We start from the raw sequence: 12372 nt of genomic DNA, 5'->3' as shown, positions 1-12372 counted from the left end.
CTTCGACTTGTATAAATAGGTCTTACCTATTTCCACCGAAAGACAAGTTCACGCCAGGAAGATACAACACTCAGAAAATATTTGCTAGATTTCCATCTGTTAGCTTCCCACTTTCTGAAACAAGTCGTTTAATAACTACTCTTCCAGAATCAACTATTCTGGTCTCAATACTCTCTTCTCTTCCCTCCCCAAAACCAATCCTTCTCCTTCACTTTGTGACCGAACCAAGTCTGCAACGGCCATTTCTTGGTTTAGGCCGGATTTGTACAGATTGATCTCTCGAATATAAAGTACTCCCTTGTAGTACATTGTTTAGGGTTTAAACTCGTTTCTCACCCACACACCCGAAATTACCAAAATCAGCAGAAATCGTTTTCACCCTCAAACAGCTACGTAAATTATCATCTTTTTAAATGCTTCTGATCTGCATCAGTTGGTACCAGCGCTAAGTCGATTCTAGGGTTGATAAGATGCCACCAATAGTACAAATCGGTCGAGATCGAGGTCGAGGAGGTGTTCCAGAAGATTTTAATGCATCAAGAGAACAAATAATGACATATATCAAAGTTATTTTGGTTCGATATAACATTGATGGTATTTTTGATGATGCTCCTGAAGATGATGAACTTACTGATGAAGTTGTTCCTTAAGATCAAGGAGTAAACGTTGCGATGGTTTCTCATATCTACCATAATAAGAGAGGTTTTTTTGAATCAACCTATGAAGATCTGTTTTGGGTTTTGATCTGATTTCAAAGTTTTTGTAGTAAAATAGGTTCGTTGAGACTTGTGAAAGCAGATTTAAACTTAATTTTAAAATTAAAAATATAGCAAACTCAAAAATAAGAAGTGTTGTAAAGATTATGGAGAGGCTGCGGCTAGGATTCCACCATTCATCAATAATTATGTGGTTCAAAATTAATTTATATTATGCAATTTAAATAATTAATTCGACTCTAAATTATTTCCAAAATCATATTTCCAAAATATCAAATGTTAGTCGCAAGTATAACGCATCAAGAGTCTTAAACTAAGCATGCATTATCAAGAGAAAATACATTTGATTAATAAGAATCATTTAATTCATTTTTTAATCATTGCAATTAAACATAAAAATATTGCATAGAATTATTAAATAGAGATTACCACAAAATTCTTGAGAGAATGGCTTCCTCTGTCACTCCAGGGATTGGGTTTAGCTTATCATCATGTTGGAAACATGCTTAAAAATCATTTTTATTGCTCAAAGGGTGTTCACAATAATGAAATGGGAAAACAATAAAAACGGGTTTCTAACACTTATATTTGTTACAAACTCAACTATTACAGAGAACGATAAATATGAACTGTCGTTGGCACTGTAGCACTATGACTGTCTTTTGGTGTCTTATGTTCTTGGTGTTCTTCACAACAGCAGAAATGGTGATTCTTCTGCAACTCAACTTTCTCAGCTCTGTAATGTTCCAAACTCTCCCAAAACTCTCCGTCACGCTTCATGGAATCTCCCTTCACTATTTATACCTCTCTGTAGCAAGAAAATCACTGCAATATCTCCGGTGTAATCCTCATTACTCGGCAGTGAAAGAAAATATTCTCGGGAATATTTTCTTCCATATTTAACTCCTCACGCTGTTTTCTCATGCCAAAATACTCCCAACATATACAATCATCATCCTGAAGTGGTCAAACATGCATCAGTTGCACGAAATCTCTCAATCACACACTCAAAACTCGGAATAGACTAACCAAAACCCGAGATACCCTGTCTTCTTCCACGCGAGAATCTAGCAAATTTTATCCGACAAGATAAACCATACCGTGCCTGTTAAGACAAATCAAGTCAAACCAACAACTCCCATCCATTGAGTCTCCTTCAATCTTGTCCAAAATGCGAACCCTAAACTCTGCCTCTTGACTGCATATTTTCCCGCCAATTCAGACTTTCAAACGAAGAAGGAGGAGGTCAGCCCTTATCCAGAGTGGAGGTGTGGATAACAGGTAGGTACCCCTTATCAGCTGGGTGCCCCTTATCCGAAAAGGGAGTTCGCTTAGTAAACGTCCTTTGTAGGTGCTCCGGGTAATTTTTCGAGCCGATTTTTCCAAAAATGTTTATTTCCCAAAAATACCTATAAACACACAAAACACCATGATATGTACAAAATCGAGTACCAACAATACAGAAAATTGAGGACAACTTTGACATAAAAATGTGTCTATCAAATACCCCGAAATTATTATTTGCTAATCCTCGAGAAAATCTAATCTAGAAAATAAAATCCTAACTCACTGTTGCAGGCATCGCGATTGCACTTAGCGTGTGCAAAAATCCTTTGAACCCCTCGGTGGCCCTAGTGGCCGACTTACAGTCTCGGGAGGGTTTACAAGAGGTGTACCCACAAAACCTTATACTCCAAACCCTAGCTACCTATGCAGAACCTAGGAATAGCACTAAAGAACCTCCTTGGTTGGCATACTCTCATTGACTACAGGAGGAAGTACACTGATGCAAATTCCAATTGATGTACACGAGTTTGCCTCAAGCATACTAAAATTCATATATAAGTAATAGAGCTCTACTCATATAGTCGCACTATGGACATCAATATCCGGAGTCAAACCAATCACATGAATAGAATAAGAATATGGATATAGAGAAAAACGTAGATGGTTTTAGATGTTGACTAAGGTGAACGGTGTTTCCCATATCTGTCTGAAGGCCACTGCCAAGACGAACCTATCTTAATGGAATGAAATATCGGTCTGACCAATATCAACACAACTGGCATATACAAGGGAATCAGTGGTCGATAATCCTAACTCTAGATCAACTCAACTAGCATATACAAGGGAACCAGTGGTCGATTTTATTGAATTTATTCAGGTTGGTCTGATGGTCTGGTCTCATTTTTTTTTTTTGGTAACTCAATCACTCTATTTCACCCTAGCAGTGGTAACAATTTGATGCCTGTGCCCCACCAAATCACTTAGAGAAGCATATTTAAAAAAAAAAACAAAAACAGAAGGTGAAAAGGACTCAACGAGATATGGCGAAACTAACATGTTATTTCTAACACCTTAGCTCTGTGCTTTTATGAATAGACTCTACAACCAAGACGTTTCCATCCTAGATGCTTTTATGGGTTCCTCAACTCCTACAACCAAGATGCTTCCATCCACTTAGATCGGTTAGTGTTATCCTAAATTGGCACAAATTTCTAGGCTTTGGAGTTTATTTATTGCAACTAAAAACTAACAAAAAGTTTCTTCCCCACCCCCAAACTTAAATCTAACATTGTCCTCAATATTTCTAATGAAAGAGCAATACCAAAAGTATAGTAACACGAGGAAAAAGTAAAGAGTGAAGTCGGATAGATATTACCTTGGTAAATCGTAACAATCCTTCTATGGAGATTAAGGAAGAAAATAATATACAACATACAAACCGCCTCTATGGTCAATCAAGGGTAAACAGGGTCCTCTAGAGGGACCTCCTCAACACCACCTGTAGGCAAGGGCTCTAAAAAGGATTTCAATCTCTGACCGTTAACCTTCGAAGAACAAATTCCATCTATTGTCTCGATCTCAACAGCTCCATGAGGAAAGACAGTGCGAACAACAAAAAGACCTGTCCACCGAGAGCGTAACTTCCCAGAGAAGAAATGCAAGCAGGTATCATACAAAAGAACTTTTTGACCTGGAGAAAATGACTTTCTTAAAATATTTCTATCATGCACAAGTTTTATTTTGTTCTTATACTCCTTAGCACTATCGTATGCATCTCTGCGAATCTCTTCCAACTCATTGAGCTGGAGTTTCCTATGGGCTCCTGCCTTGTCAAGTGAAAATTTTATCTGCTTAACATCCCAATTTGTTGTATGTTCTAATTCAACAGGTAAATGACATGCCTTGGCATACACAATTCGATAAGATGACATTCCAATGGGGGTCTTAAACGCATTACGGTAAGCCAATAAGGAATTAGTAAGCCTAGACGACCAGTCTTTCTGATTAGGATTAACTATTTTTCATAAATTTCCTTCTACTTTCCAAATTTATCCTTACCTTCTTCCAATACAAATATTATTTTATATATATCTATCTCACATGTAAAACTAGATTGTATGATACCCATGCATCATTAATAGGGGTGTATGTGGAAAAAACAACTTTGGAAGTGGAGCTCCGCCTATCTAATGGTACTACAAAATTTTTAAACTCCGCCTATATAATAGGTACGGAGAGAGTACGTTTTATCTCTCTATTGGAAACCTATACTTGACCACTAGTTTGTGGATGATACGGACTAGATACCTTATGTGTAATACAATATTTCTTCATCAAAAGCCTTAAAGGTCCATTACAAAAGTGAGACCCTCCATTACTAATTATAGATCGCGTAAGTATATTATCTTTCAAGAACTCAATCACAACCCTATGGTCATTGGTTTTACTCGGAACCGCCTCAATCCACTTAGAGACATAGTCTACAACGACAAGGATGTATAGGTTACCAAAAGAATTAGGAAACGGACCCATAAAGTCAATACCCCACATATCAAAGACCTCAACAACTAAAATAGGGTTCAAGAGCATCATGTTCCCATGGAAAATGGTTCCTAATTTATGACAACATTCACAAGTAATACAATAACTATGGGAATCTTTAAACAACGAGGAAAAAATAAAATCCACACTGCAATATCTTAGCAGCAGTCTTTTTAGCACTAAAATGACCCCCACAAGCATGATCATGACAAAAGGAAATAATACTGGACTGGTTACTCTCAGGTATACATCTCCTAATAATCTGGTCTGGACAATACTTAAAAAAATAAGGATCAACCCAAAAGAAGAGATTAACCTTGGCTAAAAACCTAGAACGTTCTTGTTTACCCTAATGTTGGGGCATTCGACCAGTAACAAGATAGTTCACTATATTCGCATACCAAGGTAATTGGGTAACAAAGAACAGTTGTTCATCAGGAAAACTATCCCTAACAGGAGGAGAATCATCAGGGGTATCCAAAACAAGCCTAGACAAGTGGTCTGCTACTACATTTCTGTACCTTTTTTTTTATCTCTAATGTTTAAGGAGAATTCCTGCAACAATAGGATCCATATAATCAATCTAGGTTTAGTATTCTTCTTGGAAATAAGATACTTCAAGCAGCATGATCAGTGAAGATTATGACCTTAGAACCTAAGAGATAGGGTCTAAACTTGTCTAAGGCAAACACAGTAGCTAATAGTTCCTTCTCTGTAGTGGTATAGTTCTATTGGGCATCATTCAGAATTTTGATAGCATAGTAAATCACATGAAGTAACTTGTTTCTCATTGACCTAGCAAAATACCAATAGCACAATCTGAAGCATCACACATGATCTCAAAGGGTAGGTTCCAGTTGGGTGCCTGGACTATGGGGGCGGTAGTGAGTAAAGTTTTAAGCTTCTCAAAAGCTTCTAAAAAAGCATCATCAGAGACAAACTTAACATCTTTTTCAAGCAAATTGCAAAGAGGTCTAGAAATCAAGCTAAAATCCTTAATGAATCGACGATAAAAAACTGCGTGCCCTAAGAATGACCTAATATCTCTTACGATTTTTTGGACCTGTAAAGTCTTAATAAGGTCAACTTTGTCTTTATCAACCTCTATACCCTTAGAAGATATGATATGCCCTAAAACAATTCCTGAACGAACCATAAAGTGATATTTCTCCCAATTAAGCACTAAATTGTTTTCCTTACACCTAGCCAAAACTAATGATAAATGATGAAAGCACTCATCGAAAGATGAACCAAACATTGAAAATCATCCATAAAGACCTCTAAGAACCGTTCTACCATGTCATAAAATATGCTCATCATACAACGCTGAAAAGTCACAAGGGCATTACATAGCCTGAAAGGCATGCGTTTATACGCAAAGGTACCAAAGGGATAGGTAAAAGTGGTTTTCTCTTGGTCTTCTGGGGAAATAACAATCTGATTGTAACCAGAGTAGCCATCTAAAAAGCAATAATGAATATGTCCAGCTAATCTCTCTAGCATTTGGTCGATAAAGGGAAGGGGAAAGTGGTCCTTCCTAATGACCTTGTTCAATTTCCTATAGTCAATACAAACACGCCAACCCGTGGTCACTTGGGTCGGGATTAACTCATTGTTCTCATTCTGGACTACAGTAATACCAGATTTCTTGGAGACAACTTGAACATGGACGACCCACTTACTGTCTGAAATAGGATAGATAATGCGTGCATCTAACAACTTAAGGGCCTCGGTTCGAACTACTTCTTTCGTATTAAGGTTTAGTCGACGTTGCATCTCCCTAGAAGGTTTGGTGTCTTCCTCTAAATAAATATGATGCATAAAAAAAGTAGGACTTATACCCTTGATGTCTGCTATGGTCTTCCCTAGAGCTTCCTTTTTGTATTGAAGGATGGTTACTAGCCTACTTTCCTGATCATTATCCAAGTCAGATGCTACAATCACAGGGAAAGTCTCAGATGGGCCTAAAAACACATACTTCGGAGTATCTGGTAATGGTTTAAGGTCCAACTTATGAGGCTCTTCTAACGAAGGAACTAGGGTAGACTTAGAAACTGGTAGTGATTCGAACTTAGGTTTCCATCCATTGCTAGTTGATAAGAGCCTAAATTACATCGATTGAGTATCAATTTCATATGCTATTATTAGATATTTCTCTTATATTGTTCGTATATTATGCTTTGTTTGAGTTTTATAGGCATTTTGGAGTCATTGGAGTAAAAGAAGAAGAAACAAGTGCAAAAGGAGCAAAATTGTCATTTCATAGGCAAGTGTTATTTGGAGCCCAGCTGAAGATAAGGGGCAACCAGCTGAATGATTCACTAAGGACAAACTACAGTTGGTTAAAGGGCGCCTCATCCTTGATTATAACTATCATACCCAAGTCGAGCACAAGCAAATCAGTTCGGGATTTCTATTTCTTGTTGTCAACCTCACAACAACAGTAGCTGCACTAAGTTCCTACCACCGGCAAAGTTTGGGTTTTATGGCTGGTCGAGATGGGTCAAGACATATTTTATAAGCTGAGAACTACACAAAACTTTGTGATACCAATTGTGAGACAGCTTACATGGTTTATGGCCGGAGAATATAGGTCTGAAATTAGCCGATGCCATTTGGTTGCAGTGAACTAATCAAGGGAGATTGACAGGATTTTTAGAGTCCTTGCAGGCACATAAGAGAATGGGTTTGATCCAAACTCAAGATGACAGCATAAGAGAAGCAATTCCAACCCGAGAAACCAGCTGCAGAAGAGAGTGTTGATGCCATCCATTTACAGTGATGGAAGTACGAGATTGAAGGCAACTTTTGAGGTCTCAATGATTTATGAATGTATGGGGTTTTGTTTGAATGTGAATTCTGAGCAGGGAAGGAAATGGAATGATCATACAAATCAAGCAGGATTTCATCGCTAAATTACCAGTTTCTGGCACACAAGATGCTCGATAGAAGGCCTGACTGAATAGCTCTTCAAAAGCTTAAGAAGAATGCGGCTAAGTAATTGCACCGGTCTTGCCATCATCTAACCATGGCTCTGGTGGGTATCCGAGAAGAAGTACGAGAAGATTAGTAGTTACGTACAAAATGGTACTAAGGTACTGATGTTAGAAGACTTGGGCAATCAGATTGAGTGTTGGGTTTGGCCGAGAAATCAGGGAAGGTCGCCATACATACAGGGAAACAATTGTATTGCTGCTATCGATATTGTGATAAACGGCTGCGGATTGATACTGATTTAGAGTTTGGATGAGATTAGGAAACTTGGGTCTCAATCCAATTCACGATTGCAGGATAGAAAAGCTATAAAAGAAGACCTAAGCCTACACATAAAAATACCCCCATACCCCCTCTACAGCTGCTCGCAGAACAACCACCACCACCATCTCCATCCACAGCATTCATCATCTCCATTATCACCTGCATAACATCTCATCTTCATCACCACCACTACACCTGCATCCACCTTCACCACTGCATACACCCATCACATCCATTTCACACCACTCCACCTGCATCATCTCGCCTGCATACTTACATCTCCACCAGCATATACCACCTGCAGTTCTCTTCTCACTACCACCCGTTTGTCTCCAGCTACCACCTCCACCTGTTTGCAGCATTACCAGGACCTACCAGCAGTAACACCTCCACCAGTCTCCTAGCTTGCAGTCAACCTGAAACAGTATCAGCAGCGCAACTTCACCAGTCCACCGTTATCAGTTCACAGCGCCATCAGTCCATGCCACCAGCTGCTATTGCTTGACTGGTTTTGTACTCTAGTTTTCTGTTTCCTTTTCATACAATTGCCATGAACTCCACTGTGATGTGTAGCTAATTCTTGTTTGATTAGGGATATTTCAGAAGCTATGTGGTTTGATTTTTATTCTCAATCTCGTTTTATTGCTTGTCTTTTACCGCGTTTATGACCATGAATTGTTTGCAGGGAATTTGAGTGGCCAATTAGATAACTTGTTTGCAATTCTAATGCTAGATTATTGAACCGTAATCCGTAATTATTGTGGTGATTATATCATAAGTAGCGAAACATCAACGTTGCAATGGGATGTTGTGGATTTTGATGTGTATTTGACAACCCTAAGTTAACATGTCGAACTTACGTGCATGTGGTTAGGATCAATTCGACTCATAGAACATACCGGTTGGTTAAGTTACACTAGAGTACTTATTCAAAGTGGCTTGATTGACTAGACATGAGTAGAGAACTTATTCTACGAAGTGACTTTGGAGTTTAATGGACAGTTAAACTTATAACTTGTGTAGGATTGTTAGTAAACGTATTTGGAAGAAGATTCATGTTCACCAGTGGAGAAAGAACCCCTAATCATTCTCATCCCCATTGTTTGCATAAATATTTGTTTCATAGTTTTTGCATTATTCATACTTTCAGAAATTTAAAAGACAACTTTGACTCAACTCTCCCTCAGGAACGAACCTGCTTATCAATATGCTATTTATTAGTTTAAGAAGAGCATGGAATTTATTTTTTGTGAGTTTGACACCTCATCAAAATTGGCGCCGCTGCCGGGGAGCAGTCGGTAGTTTGAGTTGTTATTTAATTTTCTGTTTTTGCATTAAGTTTTAATTATAAGCTTTTACTAATTTGTTTGCTGAGAATCTTATTTTCAGGTATAACACATCTTTTTGCGTGTGCACAATTGATAACAAGAGGTAAGTCTCTAAACAATTTGTGTGCATAATTTTACAAGATGAATCCTTTTGGGAGTGCATATGGTTCACAAAACCATGCATATTATGGTGATCAGTTTAATTCTCATTCTTATGACTTCCAGCCATACTTGGGATATAATCAAAACCAATATTTTGGATATGATGAATCACAAGGATGGGAGGATAGTTGTACTTTTAATCATTTTAATCCTGGACATGTGCAGATGCTCGATCACATTCTTTATGAGCTAAAGGCAGTGGAACAACTTTGTAGACAACCAGCCGGACATTGTTACAATGAGTCTAGCCCAACTCCGGATCGTATTTATGATCATTCAGCCATTCAAAGGGATGAGACTTGGGATGGAAACTATGAAACAAGTTTGGCGGAGCAATCTTTAAATCAGAAATTTGATACTTTTGTTGAATCTGCTATTCCCGTGATGCAACAGTTGCTTCAAGCAACACAACATTTTTGTGAATTCCAGCTGAGTTACAATGAATCACTCCAAGAACTTCAACGGAATATAGACAACATCAGAAATGGCATGAAACAAATTCAAGAAGAGCGGAACAAGGAAGAGGTTCAAACTCATTCTAACATTCTCATGGAAGCCAATATTGAGTATGATGATTCCGAAGAAGACGAGTACTCAAATATTGATAATGATGGTGTAACTAGCTCAACTTTTGATCGTGATAACGATCATTCACCTATTCAAAAGGAAGAAGTCGAGTCTAGAAACACTATAGTTATTAATAAGACTTATATTGTGTATGAAAGCGATGATGATTATGACTTCTTTGTGAATAACACCCCAAATTCAGAGATAGTCGATACTTTGAATGAGAAGTCAACTTGTGATGAAGAACGTAAGGAGTACGATGAATTACTTGGAGCAGATTTCGATTCTGATGATGAAGATTTGGAAGTTATAGCTGAAACTAATGAAGAATGGATCATAAAGAGTTTGAATGAGAATTGTGATACTTGTGATGTAGGAGAATCAATGGACTTTTTTAGAAGTACCGAGGATTCCGTAATGCGTGAGATTATGCAAGGTTTGTCTACTCCTTTACATGAATCTTTATCTAATGATGATCCTCCCAAACTAGAAATAGTTTCCCAAAGAGTTGTTAATCCATCTTTTAAGAAGGTACCTCATTTGGGGTTGGAATTGTGTGCTTCAAAATATTTTCTGAATTTTTTGCTTCCAAGTATCCACCATATGTGTTTGAGTCTAACACCGTGCAGGTTTGCCAAGAGGAATCAATGGAAGTTCCTTTCACTAATGTTTTGTATACACTTCCGAGTGTAGAAAAGACTAAGTGTGGGGGTGACTCTCGTGGGATGATAGTTTCATTTTTCCCACCATTTGCTAACATTCTTATGAAGCTTTTGCTATATATGCAGATTGTTTTGTGGGTGGATCCCCAAATTTTCAGATTGTTGATATATGGGGAGTCTATTTTGAATGTTTCTCGTATGCATCAATCAGGTGCACAATTCCAATTCTTACTTCCTTGTCTTTTTCAAGTATTCCTCTTATTCTTTTTTCAATGGTTTGAAACATTGAGGACAATGTTTGATTTAAGTGTGGGGTAAGGTTCTTAAAAAAAATTGACGTATACAACCTTCCAACTTATAGAGATTTTAGAGTCACTAGCATACTTCTAGGTATGTTTACATAGAGAATTCTGACCGACATAACTGAACTTGGAAGTGTTAGGGAACTACGTTCAGACTTTTTACTTGTTAGAGTGTTAAATAATGGATTTAATCATGTCGGTGATGCAAATGAGGTGCAGAGGGAAATGCATTATTAGAGTTGCTGATCAATCATTAGTGGAGACTACCTATTTTCGTATCAACCGAGGCACCAGACCATAAATTCTTAGTAGCTGACTAAAGAGCTTTCTTTTGAGTGTGTGTCAGCGTACGTTAATTCCGGGTAGAATGGTGAGCTACCCAACTTCACAGCATTTTCAGCACTATTTTTGATCTCTTGAGTGCTAATTTTGTCAATCATGAGGGTGACGTCTATATATGAAAGCCTCCTTCTTGTAATTTGATTTGCAGTTAGCACCATTCTCTCGACAAGAAAAGATCCATAGAAACACACATCATCATCAACAAAGGAGCTACATCAAAATCTACAAGGAAAGTTGAAGACGTTTAAGGCTTACACGCAAAAATACAAGTAAGAGCAAATTTCATATCCAAGTAAAAGCAACATACAGTGAGCAGATTTTACATATATGTCGAATTATGTACAAGAGCGAAGGTTATCCAAAGATGAGAGTTATTGAAGTTTATGATTTGGAGACAATATAAGTTGTGGAGATTCAAGCGGTAAATTACTTCTCCCATGACCATGGTTGTTTTATTATTTTGTTTATTTTCACTTTGTATTATTTTTCTTGTCTCGAAAAAAAAAAGTTAAAAAAAAAGTTAAAAAAAAAGTTAAAAAAAAAGAGAGAAAAAGAGAAAAAGAAAAAAAATGAGACAAGAGAAAAATTTATTATTGTTTTTAGTTTTTATTTATTTAATAAGCCGTTGGGATTAAAGAAAAATCTATAAAGAAGTTTCAAGCGACAAGGAAATTGAGGAAAAGAGTTACAAATTGTCAAGGATCTAAGTTCAAGAGTTTATCATCAATAGTTGAAGCCGAAGACAAAGAAGAAGATGAAGAAGACGAGCCGAAGGAAGGAAGACGTTTCTATTGGATGATATGAGAGTGGTGTTACCATTACTGCCGATGAATGTGAAGGTGAGTAAGTAATCTCATCCTCGATAATAGTAGTTGATTTCCTTTCTTAGAGATCATTAGAAAATATTTTTATTTTTCACGATTCTGTGGAGTCTCCAGAAATTATTTCGGAAGGTTTCCTTCCCACCATTCAACGTGTGTAGGATTTCTCTCTTCATTCCTACATGCACACATGTGAGACCCATAAAAAAGCTGTCTTTTTTAGTGCAATTATCATAAAACCCTATTGGTGATACAGAAGTCGAGGCGAAATGCTTATTGATCGCTCTCAAACACACGTTCTCTCATTATGGTGTGGTTATTTCTCACTCAACATTAAGAATGAGAATATGTTCTTTGGTATTTCTAACTTCTTATTACTAGCATGA

The 12372-nt window shown here is 37.4% G+C and overlaps 1 protein-coding gene across 1 annotated transcript; it reads left to right on the top strand.

Annotated features, from left to right (window-relative positions):
* The first annotated feature begins 9173 nt into the window (after positions 1-9173).
* LOC113333481 lies at positions 9174-10558 on the top strand. The gene is made up of 2 exons (XM_026579942.1): positions 9174-9233; positions 9458-10558. The coding sequence occupies exon 2, from the start codon at positions 9458-9460 to the stop codon at positions 10550-10552; it is 1095 nt and encodes a 364-aa protein (XP_026435727.1). The 5' UTR covers positions 9174-9233; the 3' UTR covers positions 10553-10558.
* The last annotated feature ends 1814 nt before the right edge of the window (positions 10559-12372 follow it).

The sequence above is a fragment of the Papaver somniferum genome, unplaced genomic scaffold (genome assembly GCF_003573695.1).
Source record: "Papaver somniferum cultivar HN1 unplaced genomic scaffold, ASM357369v1 unplaced-scaffold_133, whole genome shotgun sequence".
Taxonomy (NCBI): Eukaryota; Viridiplantae; Streptophyta; class Magnoliopsida; order Ranunculales; family Papaveraceae; genus Papaver; species Papaver somniferum.
Note: the sequence above shows the minus strand (reverse complement) of the source record. Positions and strands in the feature narration are given on the sequence as shown.